General features: G+C 39.9%; 3 protein-coding genes across 3 annotated transcripts in view; 1 reads left to right on the forward strand and 2 right to left on the reverse strand.

Moving 5' to 3' along the window:
- LOC144055971 (neurogenic differentiation factor 4-like) overlaps nt 1-2,851 on the reverse strand; it is a 3,466-nt gene extending 615 nt beyond the window's left edge. Inside the window, exons 1-2 of the mRNA XM_077572255.1 lie at nt 2,711-2,851; nt 1-964 (exon numbers count right to left, since the gene is read on the reverse strand). The exon at nt 1-964 is cut by the window's left edge and continues 615 nt beyond it. Of these exons, the coding sequence (XP_077428381.1) occupies nt 1-959 (959 nt within the window). The 5' untranslated portion in view covers nt 960-964; nt 2,711-2,851. The remainder of the gene's footprint in view (nt 965-2,710) is intronic.
- A 7,336-nt stretch (nt 2,852-10,187) lies between these two features.
- On the reverse strand, nt 10,188-14,158 carry endou (endonuclease, polyU-specific). The gene is made up of 9 exons (XM_077573749.1): nt 14,096-14,158; nt 13,861-13,983; nt 13,262-13,384; nt 12,447-12,606; nt 12,150-12,355; nt 11,973-12,086; nt 10,748-10,854; nt 10,517-10,659; nt 10,188-10,442 (listed from the first exon to the last, which is right to left on the reverse strand). Exons 1-9 carry the CDS (start codon nt 14,151-14,153, stop codon nt 10,322-10,324), a joined length of 1,155 nt encoding a protein of 384 aa, XP_077429875.1. The 5' UTR covers nt 14,154-14,158; the 3' UTR covers nt 10,188-10,321.
- Nucleotides 14,159-16,344: 2,186 nt separating this feature from the next.
- tsfm (Ts translation elongation factor, mitochondrial) lies at nt 16,345-18,575 on the forward strand. The gene is made up of 6 exons (XM_077573518.1): nt 16,345-16,483; nt 16,717-16,860; nt 16,955-17,083; nt 17,243-17,365; nt 17,554-17,635; nt 17,822-18,575. The coding sequence occupies exons 1-6, from the start codon at nt 16,436-16,438 to the stop codon at nt 18,217-18,219; spliced, it is 924 nt and encodes a 307-aa protein (XP_077429644.1). The 5' UTR covers nt 16,345-16,435; the 3' UTR covers nt 18,220-18,575.
- Nucleotides 18,576-18,897: the final 322 nt, after the last annotated feature.

Genomic DNA, 18,897 nt, shown 5'->3' on the forward strand with positions numbered 1-18,897 from the left:
CGGGGGGTCATGTGAGGTGGATGGTAGGAGTCATATGATGCTTGCACGCCGTAGCCGGTCTGAGGCGGGTACAGGCCGTGGTCCACGGGGGACGGGGAGTAGTGCGACGGCGCTAAGTAGTGAGGTGACGGCTCCTGTTTGCTGACCAGGTTGCTGCTGATGCTCAGGGGCGGAGTGGGGGGCCCCTCGTAGGGGGGCGTCCCCACCCCGCCGGTGTTGTACTCGTTTGGCGAGTGGCTCTCGTACGCCCCTCCTTTCATGGCCCTCAGGTGAAGCAGGTGGGCGGAGTCAAAACTGCCATAAGGTGGACTGGGCAGGCCCGGGGAGGCGTAGCTCGCCATGCCGGCGAGAGGCACGGGAGGCGGCCGGACTCTGTCGTCAGGCCTCCCGCCCGCGCCGGGTGCCGGGCCCAGCTGGAGGCACCCGGACACGAGGTTGGTGGTGGGTTGCGAGAGGCCCTTGCACAGGGTCTCCATGAAAGCCCGGCTCTCCATGGAGAGTCCCCCCTCCAGGGCGGCGGAGAGAGCGCAGATGTAGTTACGGGCCAGACGCAGGGTCTCGATTTTGGACAGTTTTTGGGTTTTGGAGTGGCAGGGCATGATGGTGCGCAGGTTTTCCAGCGCGTCGTTCAGGCCGTGCATGCGCGAGCGCTCCCTGGCGTTGGCTTTGACGCGTCGGGCGCGGAAGCGCTCCTGCCTGGCCTTAGTCACCCGCTTCCTCTTGGGGCCGCATTGTTTGGATTCGTTTTCGCCCTCATGGCCTTCCTCGCCTTCCTCCTCGTCTTCCTCCACCTCCTCGCTGCCCTCTTCCGACGGCTGGTGGTTGACGCCGCGTTCTCTGCAGCGGTGCGAGGTCAAAGGTGAGTCGCCGTCGGGTGAGCTCATGTCACCCTCCATCCACTGCACGGGGCTGACGTCCTCTTCTCCCTCCCCTTGTCTCGCAAAAGCCTTTATCATCATCGTTTCTGCAAACAACACAAGCATCCAACGTGAGCTGTAAAACATTATGCCATTCACTTTATTGCTTATATATATATATATATATATATATATATATATATATATAATGTATATGTATATAATAGAGCTGTCACGATTACAATTACATTTTTTATTTTGATTAATCACATCTTAGAATTTTGATTAATCACGATTAATCGCTTAATAAAAAAGGCTTTTTTACTCAACATTTTTGTCCCGCCAAATTTGAAGAGCACCGGTTATGTATTAATTCTTTTGACATTTAATGTTATGAAGACGTCTTCAACATTTTTTGATCCACTGCACATGTTCATCCTCCTTTTTCTAATCAGTTAGTTACTTGCACAATTTAAAAAAAAATATATATATATATATATAGTATATATATATATATATATATATATATATATATATAAATATAATAATATATATATATATATATATATAGAGAGAGAGAGAGAGAGAGAGAGAGAGAGTGAGACCACAATACCAATAGTACTCTTGATACATAAAAAAAAAAACAGTAACATAATAATGATAATTTTAAAGAAAGACCTTAAAATTGCATGAAATTGATGGCAATTTTCTAGTCTTCTAATTTCTATTTCCTGAGGGTGCCTGATATTGGTATCGACCTCTGTCGTGAGTATCAATACTTTGAAATAAGGCTGTGTATCAGCCCAATACTGATACCAGGTATCGGTACTAGCCTATCCCTGAATTCAATAGAACTGTGCTACAATTGTATGTGAATGTATGTGAAAATGTACAACCACAAATGTAACAACTATAAATGAATTGTTATTAATACCTACAGAAGTGAGTGTTTTTATTCTTATAAACTCAGTATGTTTTAAAAATGTGTCGTGGTCTCATTATAGTTTGATGAGGCGGTTGCTCAGATTAACACTGCGATGCTGTCTTTACTTTTTTTTTCGTGGTATGCTACTTTCTATACCATTTAAATATTTTATGGAGAGTGAGACTAGCGTGTTAAATCATTCAAGTAGAAGTTACAACAGAATTTTTATCTTCCATTACTGCAATGTCCCTAAATTGATGGAAGCCAGAATTAAATGTGCACAACTCTGACAATTTTGATGGATCATAACAATGAAAAACATTGATTTTTGATAACGAAATAACTCTAAATTAACGCAAATGCTGAAATGCTGGGTGTTTGGTAAGGGTTGCAGGTTCGCCATGTACAGTAGCTTTCAGCACTGGACAGTTCTCTTTCTTTGCTCACCAGTCAAGCAAACTTTCTCGGTGCTCTTTTCATCCCGCCATCTATGCAATCCCGCTCCTTGTCTCTCTCCCGCACTTGTTTGTAATCCCAGTCAACGTCTGAACTGGTAAAGCCCCGGGAGGATAAAGTCACTGACAGGTTGCTACTCCAATCTGGGCCATCGTAGGATTTACTCCGCGGCGATCACAGGGATTAAAATGGAACCCTGACGACCTCAGATCAGACACAGAGAACTCTGGATGAATTGAAATATGATGTCCCTCTGCGTCGCGTTCGTGAAGCTTTTATTTGGATACTTTCACGTCGCAAATTATATTATTGATTTATTTTCTAATAAGCCTATTGGTTGTGTGAGTATTTATTCGTTTGTAGAGTTACGCGCAAAAATGTTCTCTCACCCAGTTGTCAGTCAAAACGAGTGACTAACTCATTCAGGCTACAAAATAGCAAAAGTAATGTGAAATTCTGATGAGAGACGTACCTGTCCTCTAGAAGTTGATCTTGCGTCCAACGGTCACACTTGGACTCGTCTGTCCATCTGCAGAGCTGCAGCGCAGTCTCAGTGAGGGTCACCGTGCAGGAGCTCTGGCTTTAACCTCCACTGACAAGCTCCTCCCCCCCCGCCAGCCAAGTTGCGCGTGGCCGGCCCGTGGCTTGAGGGCCGCACGGCGCCCCCGTGCGTGTCTGCGTGTGTGTGTTTGGAGGTGGGGAGGGGGGAGTTTGGGGGGGGGGGGTGTTAGCCTTTGTTGCAGTGAGGCAGCACGTTTGGGGAGACGCGCTCAGCCGCCTGAGCTTAACTGTATGTGACAGCTTGAAGTTGCATGTGAGCAGGTGTTTGCTGCATGCCCTCTTGCAGCCTGCCGTCCCTCAGTGGCGGCCTGCTAAACTGTTGCACAAGAGGCAACTCGGAGCATATGAGGTGTGCAAAACAGTCAAGAGTTTTGGAGAGAAAAAAAACATCAAAACTCCTGATGCACGATGGAGCAGGACAGCTTGAAAGTTTGCTTCTGGAAATGAAATAGTTTTAATCATGAGGATTTATTTTAATTTTTTTTTTACTATTTTCTTATCTACAAAAAGTGCCATATAAAAAAAATAAACAGCACCCAATAGCATTGCGGGCCATTTTTTTCTATTCGATATGGGCCATTAGAAATGGACTGCGGACCGCAAATGGCCCCGGGGCTGTAGTTTGGACACCACTGCATTATTTAATATTATAACAGTTCTATTTATGTGGTCGTGTGAATTTCTGTAAATCTTCTGGTAAATGGTATTATTATGAAACATAGTATTTGTAATAGGGGTGGGAATTTTTGACAGTCTGACTCGGTAATGCCAATTAGCGCGATACTCGCGACACTTTTATCACTCAAAAAAACGGCTCCACGCTAAAAAAAAACAAAAAACCTTCTATTGGAATAACTTGATCGTGACTTTTTCCTTCTACTCTCTAATGTGGCTACAACTTAACATTGTATTAGACTGCGTGGAACCACACTGCCCCTCAGTGGCCAAACCGGGTACAACATGAACAGCGCTCCAAATAAAGGCACACACAGACAAAGGCAAGACAGTATAAAATAATTTAAATAAAATCGATTTTGGGACATTTGAAATTGATTCTAAATCGTACTAAATGAGAAACGGGATTCTTATGAGAATTGATTTTTTGGACACACCCCTAATTTGTAATGGGTCAGAATGAAGCATTGTGTTTATTTGGTAATTACTATTAGAGCACATTATACTGTATCATATATCATAATAAAGATAATTTCAGCCACCAGGTTTTTTTTCATGAGGAAAAAGTTTTTATTTGCACTAGTGGCCTTCACTAGAAACCCATTAAGATGCGGCATCAATTAGAATAGAGGACAATTATTGTAAGCAATACAAGATACTTGTTATGAGTCTGTTAATTGTTATGTATTTATTCTATTTTCGAGGCTTGTGTCAATTATCTCCCTTTTAGATATAAACCATTGACTTTGGAATCCATCCATCCATATATTTCAGATACTAAAAATGATCATGTGAATTTAAAAAAAGCAATCGATCACGTTACATTTCTACGTGGAATTTACAACATACGATGCGTCATTGAGTTTTTAATGCACTCAAAAAAATGAATCACCAAAATAATAACCAGCCGGAAGGATCATGCAAATACAATAAGAATCATGCATAAATCAACAGTTGGGAAATCTAAATGCATCACATGACAATTTTGGATTGGTTGAGTAAGAGGTCAGAACGGGAACAAGACGAGGACTGAGATTGTCCCTCTTGATATTTTCCCTGATGAATAGTGCAAAGCAAAACCAGAGTAGGAGCTTCTCAGTGCTCGTTCATCTCCCTGCCTCTCCTATTCCGCACCTGCAGCCTGAATTGGGAATTGCAATGTTGGGCCTACTGTCTCCCCTGGAGGGACGTTCGCTAGCAGAGACCTCGTGTCCTCGCGGTATTCACTATGAGGCCCGACTACATGCATCTCCATTACATGCTGTTTTTTTTTCCCGCTCACTTTTTTTGGCCTACTTATTTTAAACAACATATGTTCAAAAAGTGCTACATTTGGTCATTCACAGGCCACTTCATTAGGTACACCTGTATAATTTAAAAGCAAAATTCTATGTTTGACACGCTCGAATTGGTACCTTGACTTACGAGTGATTTGAGATATGAACGGTATGGTGGCAGAGAACTCACTTCACAACTAGCAACAGTTTGGAATGTGACATGACATGTTGACTAACAATTTAACAATACTCACCTAAATATTTTCTTTATCCTCTACAAAGAATGGCTAATATTGCTATGGCTTACATGATGACGTCCTTAAGCGTTCACCTTAAATTTTCTTCTATTGTCAGATATCGTCATTGGTGTCTCATCATGAAGACATAATCATGTCTTTCCAGGCCACATGTGTGAATTCCACAGTATGTCTAAAGTGGTTATGATATTTTTTTTTCTAAATGAACCCATCAAACTTCACTTCAGTAGACACAGACCGGCGCACGCATAAACTCCAACTCCCGCTCAATCCCATGTGCTTCAATGTGTGTGACTGTGGGGGAAAGAGGCTTCCGTCCATCTGTTGTACTCAAAGTGCGATGAGAGAAGTCACCTCCACACGTGAGGAGTGCATACATGTATGTATGTAAGTGCTTATTTGTGAATACGCCAGGGACTTCAGCTGATTGCATGAGAAGCCATCCACTTTCTACATTACACACAAATTGTCCAGCAGTCTAGCTCTAACCACTTTTTGTTTTTCTTTGTATCCAGATCGGGTTCCTTCTCTTTAAAGGGAATGAGGGGAGCCGCTTTGATTGGCCAGGAATCAAGTTGGTTCTGTTCACTCCCACAACAGCGCAAACTACAACTTCTAACCGCAAGCATCTACAAAAATTGCAAATGAAAGAAAACTCCACCATTGTGAACAGTTATTCTGTATTCAAACAACCACATAGCTTCAGCTAAGATGTCTAGTTAGCTTAATGCTAACAAACAATGCAGAATTCTATAGATGGGCTAAAGAATAGCATCTTTATTCATGTGTTTTAACCCTAAATCACAAACAGTGCAACACGTAAACAGGTAATATAGCAACACTCTTAGGCATATATTATTTATCCTCTGTGAAGAACAACCAGTAAATACTCTTAGTGCAACTTCCTGAGGCCCATCTCCATCCCCAGGTGGCCAAGGCGCACACACCAGAAGAAGCAGCACATATCTGTTGAAATGAAGCAGAAAAACTGTCAAAAACTATTTGATTCTTTACATTCTATTTAGTTGACAGAGCTGTAAAGTTATATGCCGTACAATATTACAGAATATATATAAAAATATATCTCTTATTAAAAACACTTTTTTTTAATAGGCTGGCTGTAGAGATATTTGAGATATGTATTTTGAATAAATTCAACTTGTATGTTAAGGCGCCATTTTAATACCATGTTAACTTATTCACTGCCATACACATTCACTTTGTGGCACACTTGAGTGTAAAATATTTCTTCAAATTGCTTGTAAAGTTAACTCATTCACTCCCAGCCATTTTCACTCAAGCAATCCCATTCGCTCCCTGTTGTTTTACTGGATTTTGACAGATTTGACAAGGCCCACAGAATATTGTGTTCTATTGCTATAAAAACATGGAACTTACCAAAATAAAAATTAGAATCTCTTCTTTCATCAGGAAAAAAAAGTATATTTCTACTTGTTTCCGTTCTGCAGCAATTAGCATTAGAATATAACTAAGTTTTATCATTATTCACAAATCTATTTAAAATTGGCTTTTTTTAAACATGGCCCCTGGTTGATCTCTTTTGCTCTGCTGCCACCTGCTGGCCGTTTGTGTAATAAATACCATTGTTTCAACCGTTCTTTGCAGTTGAGAGCCTGCATCAAAGCCTTCTGTATGCTCTAGCAATAATAAAAACACACACATAAAAAACATATAAATATGTCTTTGTGACACTTAAAACATTTCAAATAGAACATATTTATATGTTTTTGGGAGCAAATGAGTTAATAAAGATAAGGTATTATGATTAAGGGCCTTGATTTTTTTTCCATCCATTTTGGACAGATTAGACCTTCTTCTGCATCCAGCAGAAAAGGCCCCACAGCTGTGTACTTCAACTGAAAATATGCAGTCTTCTGGTTGTTATTAGTAGTATAGCGAGCATTAAAGATAAAAGAACCGGTGCAAGTTCCTTTTAGAACTTTACACTCCCTCAACACGTCTCCTTTTTTTAATGATAAATTTATGTATAGGGGACTACAGATGCAAATTAGCAACTGCTAGAATCTGGCATATTTACAACTGAATTTGTTGTTCATTAATGTGCATTGTCCCTTTCAAATAAAATGAAATGAAAATGAAATCTAAGAAACTCAGGACGCTAATTAGCGAACCTCCAGGCTTCCCATTCTGTTGCCCTCTGTTGGTCATTGTTATTTTTTTTATATTTCCCATACAGGTTGTGACTTGAATACAAATTCTTCATGTTTTTTTTCCTAATAATAATAATTATTAGTAGTAGTAGTAATAATAATAATAATGATATAATAATAATAATAATTATTATTATTATTATTATTACATTTATATTTTTTATTATTTTTTATTATGTTTTCTATTTTTCACAAATGGAAGGAGGAGGAGCATGAGTTGTGTTTTTCCTTCCTTACTTTCCAGCCATGAGTAATCTGTAAAAGCGAAGTAATCAAGTAAGTTATTGCGAGTCCAGTTGTATGATTCAACCGCTTAACATCCAACTCAGCCGAGACGGTGACTCTCCATATGTGTGCTTTTACTTCAAAAAGTATAATATGCTAATAGTGGTGACAATATGGAGCGCATACAAAAAGTGCAGAGAATGAACGTTGCTGCGAGTTTCATGGTCCCCCATCAACTTTTTGAATTGACCCACATCCTTGCCACACTTGAACCTCCCTCCAGCCCGACGCCGACCCGGGGGAGGCTGGGGTGATGTTGACCATGTGTCCCCCTGCTAACCATCTCATTGATGGACCCCACGACTGGATAAAATAGTCCCCTCGAACCCCCACCCCCTCGCCTCACTAAACCCCCTTAACCCTTCTCTAAAGCCGCTGTTGGCCCCCCGTTGTGCGTGCTCATTGGCTGACCGCCTTCAGGCGTCCCTTTTTCACGGGCCTATTGTCTGGGCCCGTAAGCAGCTTTGTTTCTGCATGTGCAGCTGGGCTAGCCCGCGCTGCCATTAGCCGCAACACGCTACACACAGAGCGGGATAATATAATTACAAAACAAAAGTCAGGTGGCTCACGAGATCTGCCAGGAGAAGCCAATTTGGGGGAGATGCAAGGACACGCTGGCGGGTGGCCAGCTATAATTCGATTATCAACTTGTGTGAATGACAAAAGAAACAATTGAATCTTTTTTTCTTTTATTTGCCCCACTGTGATTTAATCGAATTCCATTTGGGCTGCAAAAACGGCAGCGTGAAAAGAAAGAAGATTTACTCTTCCAATTTAGCGGCCGCCCGCTCAGCAAATTTGATATTCTGCGACAAAATTGCTGGAGAAATCGTCCCCCCCTCGGACGCGGCGGCGGCTGCATGTGAGGCCCGCAGCAGATTGAATGAGCGAGGCTCGGCGTTTTGCGGCAAACTGACGGCTCTTGTGCTCTTATTGTGCATGAATGCGCACAGACGAGTGGACAATGGGATCAGTGGCAGATCCATCTCCTGTAATGCTTTCTTTAAACACGGCTGCAAGTGTGTCCCCCTGTTCTGTCGGCAGACCAGAATTTATCCTGTTAGTCACCCTAGATGAGTGAAAAAGACTAAAATCAACCCCCATCCCAGCTGGACACACACACACACATACACACACTGCCGCTTTATAGACAGCTGATATGAGCAGGTTTAGCTGGTGACTACTGTTTGGAGGAGGTCAAGCAGAACAGCATCGGTTAATGTCTTTTTGTCTCTTCGGCCCGTACCGCAAAGACAATAAGCAATTGTGTCAAATGGACACATGCTCGTTATAGTCAAGGGTTGGTGTCAGTATTGCGCCCACTCAGGGTGTGTAAATGGCCATTTTGTGCCCCATTAGGCGCAGTTGGATGCTGCCCCTGCCAGAGCGCCGCATTCTCATGATCTGGTAACTCCTCAGCAATGTTTCAACACAATTTGATGCACTGTTTATATTTTATTCAGGGGCGATTCCAGGGTCGGATTTTCAGGGTGCTGAGGTCACAACCAGGCAAGATAAATGTAACTGTTGTGTACATTTCATTCCCACACTTATGAAAGTAGACGACTTTGCACTTTTTGGTCATGGGCATCAAATCAGTTAGCTTGTCAGTAGCATCTTAATTGGCTTTAATATTAACACACAAAATATGTTGCGCTAATGTAAAAAATTCCCACATAAATACTTGTGAGAGGGCTTTCTTACATCTGCAAAGGGGGGCAGACATATTTTCTTCATGTCCATGTAATAAACATAAATCTCAATTGTTTTTTTGGTTACTATATTTCGGGTAAGCAATAAATAAATAAATGAAAGATAAACTGTACTTTGACTTCATTTATTTTATAAAAACGCTTTTGCCCATTAAATTAATAAAAAATCTACTCAAAATGACTTAAAGTTGTGTTCCTAAAATCTAAACGGCTAAATTCGACATTTTTAGTTCAATTATATATATATATATATATATAATTCAATAGGCAAAAGTGTTTTATAAAAATAAATGACAAAGTTCTATTTATTGTTTTTCTTTTTTAATAATAAAAAATACTTCAAAGTACAATTTAAGGCATTCCCTTCCTTTATTTTTTATTATAATTTTTTTCATTCCCTTCCTTTAAACATAGAGAGTGAATTACAAAGTAGCCTATAGTTCCAGAATAATATAAAAAGAAGTAAAGAAAACAAACAGGTAACAGCTGTCAAACTCATTTACTGTTGCCAGCCAGGCATTCGTTGCTAATGCTAACAGCTAGCCACTAATGTTGGAGATTTGTGCCGTACCATACAATGACGGTATAATTAACTGGCGGTTTTTTTAGAGTCCTAAATGAGCCATTGAATGAGTTGTGTTGCAAGTTGTTTTGATGTTGGTCTCAACTATGTAACGTCAATAAAAACCACGATGAGGAAATCCGAAACGTCTAAATGGTAAGTCAAGCTAGCCATCACGCCGCGACGCGAGCCAACTTCAAAATAAAAGTATACTTGGACTATTTACATTGCCGTCAATGTACTATTTGATCATTTTTATTTTGAAGTGTGTGTGTTATGTTGTCTGAATGACGGGGTCGGGACAAGAGGCAAAAAAAAATATTATTTTTTAAATTATATACAGTACATAAAATATATATTAAAAACTCTTTAATTTAAGGACGTTGCACCACAAGTAAATGCAAGTATGAGCCACTTCCGGGACCGCATCATTTCAGAATTGCTTTATTAAAGCATTTTTGAGTCCATTCTTTAAACTCTCCCATGATAGTGTTTCCTCAATATACAATGTTTGTGCAGGAGTGTCACAACATAGAGTATTGTAGACTCCAGCAAGAGTTGTTTAGGTCCGGGGTGTTACAGGATAACCAGTGCCAATAAATTTCTTCCCATCGCCGTAGTACGAGTTATCCCACGTGTATGTTTGGAGGATCAGCTCCTTTCCGCCCAGACTCAAACGACAACTAAGAAAGAGAGACAAAAATTGTCAATCAAATCCAGCAAGTGTGCGCGGACAAGGCCGGACGACGGCGCTCACTGTTTTCCGGGCCGGGTGATGTAACACAGGCTGTAAATGGCAAAATCGAATTCGGGGCTGCCGCCGATGACGGCAGAGCCCACCTGCTTGAAGTAGCCGTCCCACTTGAACTGCATTCCCAGCACATCTGGGAAGGTTGTCCACTGCGAGGAGGAAGATGAGACAGATGGTGACGGAAGTGTTATACACGGGATGAAAGCATGGCAAACAACGGAAGAGGTTCGTATTTACAGGCCCGTTGAAGCTGTGGCTGTAGTAATTCAGGAGTCCTCTTTTCTCAAGAAGGTAAAACTGGATCCAGTTGTGGAAGCCTGACACCTTCCCACCCTTGATCTCACCTGGAACAGAGTGACATTTCTATCTTTTTTTTATTCTTACATGAGTTTAGAGTTCTTGGAAGCGCTTGAATATTTCTTTAGCGTTGACATTTAAAAGTGCGTTATAGTGTTTACTTATGGAACTTGCGAGCTCAACTAATGACAACTGGCTAATTTTGAATAAAAAAACTTCTTTAGAATTAAATGTGGTTTGTTTACATCAGTGAAGCGCAACTGGCAGCACGCGGACCACGCTCATATCCTGAATGGCCTCACCATTCATTAAAAAAAATTTAATAAAAATGGGTGAGATCATATATGACCGTGTTTACAAAAATTATAAATTATTATTATTTATTACGCAATACTTAGTAACTTTTTCATATTGCACTCGACAAATACTCCATATATTTTTTTTTTTTAAAAACTCAAACGAAAAGAAAAACGAATAAAAACAAAACTAAAATAAAGCATTTAAAAGATCTAACATAAAATAATAATAATACATTTTATTTGTAAAGCACTTTATATTTGACATCAAGTGCTACAGTGAGTAAACATAAAACACATAATAAAACCAATGTATTAAAACACTATAAATAAGATAAAAACAATCATAAAAATCACAATTGATGAGTCTTTCTAAAAAGGAAGGTTTTAAGTCCTTTAAACTATTTCAAACTAACTGACTTTAAAAAGCAAAGGTCAAGTGCTTCCTGCATCCTTCATATTGCACTTGACAAATACTCCATATATTTTTTAAAAAAAGAAAGTAAAACTAGAAGAAAAACTAATAAAAACTCAAATAAAGCATTTTCCAAACAAATTTAATAAAAACTAATAAACCTGCTCTAAAAACTATTCCAAACTAACTGAATTAAAAAACAAAGGTCAAGTGCTTCTTGCATCGTTCATTTTGCACTCGACAAATACTCCATGTATATTTAAAAAGAAGTCAAAATAAAAGAAAAACTAATAAACACAAAACTAAAATAATGCATTTTTTTTTAATCTAAGAAAAACTAATAAACTTGCTCTAAAAACTATTCCAAACTTTTCAAGTGCTTTCTGCATTCTTCATTTTTTTCTGTGTGAAATCCTTACTTTAAATGTTTAGATGATATTACTTTAGTTCAAACCTGCAAAAATGTGCTCAAAGCCACTGGAATCCATCTTTCTGTTGTTTCGAGAGTAAAGGCCGAACCACATCATCTTCAAGTCGGAGACGAACTCTTCCTCTGACTTGTAGATGCCTTCAAGGGCAAAAGAACATTTATTTGACGAAACAAAATATATGTGTGTGTATGTTGACCTACCCTTGGTGTACAAGAAGGCAAAGAGTTCTCGTCCCAGCTCGGTGTTGCGCATGGTCTCCCTGAGGAAGACGTCCTGCTCAGCCGTCTCCTGGGGGCTATCGTCCTCCGTTTGTCCCGTCATCCTGTTATAGTTGTCCAACAGAGCCACCAGAGCCGCATAAGTGGGCCTGGAGAACAAACTCGCCTCATCCACGAAGCGGAAAAAGCTAAAAGCACAAAAACAAACGTGACCTGACGTTCAACTGATGCAAAAGACGTTTGAAAGTGCCCAAAAAAAATGATGAGATGTTGCCTCACGGGCGAGGGGAAAGGTCAGCCTGGGAGCCGGTCTGAGATCCTGAGATCAAGGCCTGGGAGTCAATCTCCAACTGTGAGGCGGAAGCCCGGTTTGAGTCCAGAGCGTAAAGTGCTTCAGAGACGGACTTGATTTCGGCATCGGTGATCAAGGTTTCACCACCTGCACATGTTCAGTATTAATTATTTGACCTACGTGACCCTGCAACTGCATACAGATATAGGAAAGTCTTATCTAGAGTTATACTGACACCTGCTGGTTGTATATGGTAATTGATTTCTATTCAGTTTGCATAGACATTAAACAGAAATGATGATAGTTACACTGGACTATAATAATAATAATAAAAATAAGTAACATGTCAGTAAGCTGTATTTCCTCCTAAAATGTATTGAATCAATGAAATATATTGAATTAATCTCTTTAGCCTTTGCCTTACTTTCGAGGAAGGTGGGAAATCGGATTTATGCCACTCCCATTCCGACCTTAAAGGCGAACGTAAACAAAGATGTGCTGTTTCCAATGAATTGTTTGTTTTTCTCGTTCGGTATGAACAAATCGCGTTGTGTTGCGTTAAGTTACTTATCTCGACTAACTATATGGATGTAATAATAAATAAAGAGATAAATATAACTCCCAAGTTCAAATGGGCATTCCAGTGTACTTTTCCTAGTCGGATGTCGGAAAAGTTTGACTTTTTCCAGCTTCTTCGATTGCAGCATACGACTTTAAGGGTCATGCTCCATCGTGTGAAGGTGAGCAGGTGTTCTCCGTATGGCAGCACACGTGAATGAACTTGCTTTCTACTCTGGCTTACCTTTGCATACGTTTGCGTAGTCGCTGCAGCAGTTATTGTACTGCGTGCATTTTGAGTTGCAGTGGCACTCATTTTGAGAGTTGTATTTTTCATTGCACCGTCCTTTACAAGATCTGGATCCAGCTAAATAAAGAGAACATAGAACACATGCAATGAATGGTAAGGTGTTGGTGGTAAGTTAATGTATTGCATTAGTATAATTTAGTTACTCCTGTGGATGGCAGAAATGGACCACTTAAACGATCAAATCACCCAATCATTAGGAACGATTGATTCAGAAAAAGATTCGATCTTTTTAAATGTTTGAACTGCGACATCTGGTGGCCAATTGTAAAACAGGAGATCAGTGTTGCCAACTCTCTAGTAAGGAAAGTAGCTATTGGCTGTCTGTCATCACCAAATTTACACAATTAACAGACAGTATATAGTTGTAATGGACACCAAAAGAGAGAGAAATGTTATGGGAGAGAAAAAGTGAATACCCCAACCCTAGTAGAAAAACATCATGATAACATGTTCGATAAAGATAAGGAAAGTACATTTTAATGTGAATCTGGATAACATAGCCCTTTTTTTTCACATGATTTGAAAGGACGTACCTTTACAAACTCCTGCATAGTCCGAACAGCAGTCTCTGAAGCGCTCACAGGACGGATTACACTGACAGGAGAAATCGCTGTCAGTTCCAAACCCACAGCGACCCTGACATGAGTCAAGGGAGTCTAGAAGGCAACAGGACACATTATTCTTATGACCCACTAATAAATTCTGTGACAATTTTTAAACCCATACAGATGTGCCACAATGTCAATAAGGAAAGAAAAAACATCTTACTGCTGTGTGCCTGACAGAGGAGAGTGACCCAAAGCGCTAAAACGGCAATGAGCTTCATCCTGGCTCACTGGAAACAAGATGGACAGAACCTTGTTGCGCTTTCCCTTTTATAGAGCACAGCCCTGTCGCATACCCGCCAGCCCACATGGCAGGATTCACCGCACAAGGTGTCGAAAATGCCCTTTAGACAGGATTCGCTCAGGTATTTGTGTTGGTTTAATAATTGTTCCATTTGGGTGACTCCAGATATATTTTCTTAATGTGCAAATACACTTTGCTATCTTTTCTCTGTGAAACTCAACACCTGCTTTGAATGCCAACTCAACTTTAGTCTACTCGGGGGGGGGGGGGGGGGGGGGGAATCAAGTGATAACTTTTGTAGTTTGCATGCAGTTTTCATCTATGAAAGTAACTAATGAATTAGATGATCTTTGTATTTAAAGTGAAGTCTTATTGTATGGGGAAAAAAAACAACTCCTGTTTTTCTGACCAATTTTGGGGGGGAACCTTTGTTTTTTTTGAGTATTTTTATTTTCAGAAAATTGTTTTCTGTTTTACTGAATTTTTTTTTTCTGTCAAAAAATATTCAGAAAAAACAGGAGCAAAAATTACTCAGAAAAAACAGGAGCAAAAATTACTCAGAAAAACAGGGAAAAATTATTCAAAAAAACTGAAAAACATATTAGTAATTTTTTTAATTAGTATTATTATTTATTTATTTTTTTACCTCTGAACTCCAAGTGACTTGTTGCAGACTCGCTAATAGCGGAAGCGGACACTTACCCGCATACCTCCACATGCAATAAGATGGTCATGTTTACTTACTGGCTCTCAATAAAGGAATGAATGTATATACTGTATTAAGGTTTGTTCTCTAATCTCTAAAGGAAAACTTTTTTTTTTATTCAGAAAAACAGAAAATGTATTATTTTATAAAACAGGGAACAATTACTCAGAAAAAAACTGAAAAAAAAATCTGAAAAACTGAGGAAAATATATTTTTTTAAACAGAAAAAAAAACCTTAAAAAACGGAGAAAAAATCAATAAAACAGAAAAAAATACTAAAAAAAACAAAGCTCCCCCCAAAAATTAGTCATAAAAATGGGACTTTTTTTTCCCCAGGTGAATGCAATACGCTTCCGTATTGTGACAAAATGTATAAAGTTGCATTTTAGGTTTGTCATTCTGTCAGATGTTGTGTTTCACAGGTTTTTTTCAAGGCAGCTCTGACTAGACAGATTCGATTCGAGTTAAGTCACGTGCGCCCTCCACAGACATTTTTACTTAAAATGTCTCTACATTTGGAACAACTCGCGATCCCGCCAATCTTTGCATGATGATATCAAGACAAGCATGCTGGTTAACGCATCCAGTTCATCCAGCATCTGTACAGTCCTGGTGTAAAAAAAACACACACACATTGTAATCATAAAAATGTAAATTTAGCACGGTCTTTTCCATGTGACATAAAAAAAACAAAATGAGAATCTCACTGTTTACACAAGTTTAAGAACAGTCTTGTAACTTCAAGTAAGAAGTGCAAGCAATACCAAAAAATTAAGTGATCTCGACCAGTCGCCAGAGATGCAGTAAAGCAAGACTATCAGGAATATCGGGGTGGGACAAAACAAAGGAAATTAGACCAAAAAGAGAAAAAAAAACTTGAAAATCCTGTTGCCCACCATTAAGTATGTAAATATGAGGGGTTCTACATCCCCTGCAAAGCAACTTACAAGTAAAGTTTTGCATGAATAACTGAAAAACATACGTGCCTTTCTGAAGACCCAAACGGTCATTGTACCATTTTGCCAATTACCTAGATTTGTAAAAGCACAAAGAATTGAAGGTTGATGTTTTGCCATCTAATATTCTACTGATTTTCATGATTTAGTAATTGTCAATAGTTGGTTTCTGCATTCCTGTAGGCCAGTGGTTCCCAACCTTTTTGTCGTATAGCCACATAAAGTGTCGGCTACTTTTTATATTATTTTTATTTTTTATTTTTTATTCAGGTATCATATTGAAGTCATTTATTAGGATGTGCTTCACATGTCAGAGTTAAAACGACTTAAACTATATGTAGGAGACTTGGATAATCGTAAAGATGAACAATCTTTAAGTACGAATAGATATTGGCACCGTACAGTATTTTATTTTATTTAACATATGTAGTTACCCTCCTTCATGCCAGAGGGCGTTGTACAACATGTCATGGCTTTTTTAGGCACTCAAATTGACTCTACTCGGCTTCCATAGACAGCGTGGATGTCAATGACATTCATAAATTTCACATATACTTACTTAGCTTTCGTAAGTGTTCACGCGTGGATGCAAGAAACATGTCATTGAGCGTTTTATTAAGAAGTCTCACGAAAGATGTGGCAAAGGTTAGCGGACTGAGATCGATTGTTTTTATTTGCCAATTGAAGCTTGTGATGAGGTTTTTGTTCGTCCGGTGCCGTAGTAGTCTGACATAAAATGGCTTTTTTTGCAGTCATTTAATTTGTGTTTATTCGTATTATATTCGAAAAACATGACTAGATGATTGTGTTATGTCACTTATAATAAGGCAAATGAAAAATGGGCTTAACGCTTGTGCCCGATCTCATGTCACCTTCAGGTCAGCAGGCGCACTTTGCGCACAGCATGTCCTCCTCTTCTGGCAGCTGACAAGAGCCTCCTGGTCAAACTGAGAAAAAGCACCGGATACACCTTCATTAACTGCAAGAATGCGCTCGAGAAGTTTAATAATGACATAGCACAGGTTTGCATTTGGATTTATTTCCCCGTACGATGCTCTTGAGTGGAGGTGTGCAATGACTATGTGTAGCGATGAACGTGATGTGTCCAACTGTCAGGCGGAGACTTGGCTGCACGAGCAGGCACAGAAGGAAGGCTGGAGCAAAGCAAACAAGCTGGGGAGTCGCAGAGCCAAAGAGGGCCTCGTTGGGCTCTTTGTGGGAGATCAAGTTGCTGTCATGGTGGAGGTACGGTGTGGAGGGGATTGGTAGTCAATTTCCCCCCCATTTATTTATTTATTTATAGACATGTCAGGATTCAGTCCCTATCTACCCCCCTGTGAATATTACTCTAAATATGCCTATTCTATTCCTTTAGATTTGTTTCCAATGTCTTGTATGTTGCAGGTCAACTGCGAGACAGACTTTGTTGCTCGCAATGAGAAGTTTCAGCAGCTGGTGAAAGACGTCGCCTTCTCCACCTTGGCCCACCACCAAAATAAAAGCCAAAGTCGGACGGGATACGTGAAGGTAGGGAGGGTCACGTGTGTGTTCCCACGGCAACTGCCTCGTTCCTGTTGAAGTGCCATCATATCATAATTAAACGACAAAGGAGTTTGGGTCACACTGGAAATGACATTTTTGTTTCAGTCTGCAGCTTCTTTTCTTCGTTTTTTTCCCTGCTATATAAGTATGTTTTTTTTATTTTTATGTTCCAGAGTCTCCTGGCATCTGATGAACTGAGCAAGCTAAGCTTGTCGAATGGAGCCACCCTCGCTGATCAGGTGGCTTTAATCATAGGTCAGTACTAGTAGCAAGGCTTGCACCTGACTGATTACATGTAATGACAAACTACACTGAATACTGTACTGCTTCGTTCCAAAAACATTGTTTCATTAGTACAATTTATCTGGTTATTTTCATAAATGTAAATAACCCAACTCTGCCTGCTACCCTGGTTGTACAAAATGTGTCCTTTCCTATCAGGTCGCCTGGGTGAGAACATGTCGGTGAGGCGGGCGGTCACAGTAAGCATCCCCGCCGAGTGGAACATCGGCTCGTACGTTCACGGCGGCGTGGCGGGCCAGACGGAGGTGGCCATGGGACGCTACGGCGCTCTGGTCGTGTTCCAGGGCGGGAAAGAAGAAGAACGGGGAATTTTAGGACGCAAGCTGGGACAGCACGTGGTGGGAGAGGCGCCCTCGTCGCTGGGAAACATGGACGACCTGCCGTGCGGTGAAAGCGAGACGCGTCTGCTGCCTCAGATCTTCCTGGGAGACCCCAGCAGGACTGTGGCCCAGTTTCTTAAGGGTCAGCAGGCTCGAGTGCTGGACTTTGTCAGGTTTCAGTGTGGAGAGAGCACTGACGAGGAAACAAAGGGATGATTTTCACACGTTTCGTGTCACAATGAAATGCTTGTTTCTGTTTTCAGTTTTGAGACGTCATGATGAATTTCACTGTTAATCATTTGTCATTGTCCAACATCTCGAAACGGATGTACTTTTCCCAATTGGGGGGGCAAAGAACCAGAAACTATTAAATACATTTTTGGAGACATTTTTAACTGTTATATTTTGTTTGTTAATCAATTTACAGTATGTTATTGTATACATCATGTATATTAGTTTTCAGAATATTTTCAATGCCAAGCAGCCATGCCACTAAATGCAATCTACAGAAATCCTTCGCATTCCATTTTCAGCACAACCAATCAAAAAACAAAAAATAAAATTAAAAAATGTTGACATTGTGTTGATTTGTCTTCTTAAAGAAATAGCAATATTTTTAATTTATAATTTCTCAGATAATAGATTTATGTACTTTGACAATTTAAAAAAAGAAAGCTTCCCAATAAATGAACAAAATCATACTGATGAAAAAATGTATTCAGTTATGTTTTAAATTTAAATTGTCCAAAAACAATGTCTTGTTGAGTATGGCTCGTTCAGCATTATAAGATTTTCTCCATTTCCACCTAGAACAAAAGTCAAACAAATTGTAACGTAAAAGTAGTGTTTCTTAAAAAAAAATTGCATTGAAACAACGATGACCAATAAAACAAG

This window comes from Vanacampus margaritifer, chromosome 8, assembly GCF_051991255.1.
Source record: "Vanacampus margaritifer isolate UIUO_Vmar chromosome 8, RoL_Vmar_1.0, whole genome shotgun sequence".
Lineage (NCBI taxonomy): Eukaryota > Metazoa > Chordata > Actinopteri > Syngnathiformes > Syngnathidae > Vanacampus > Vanacampus margaritifer.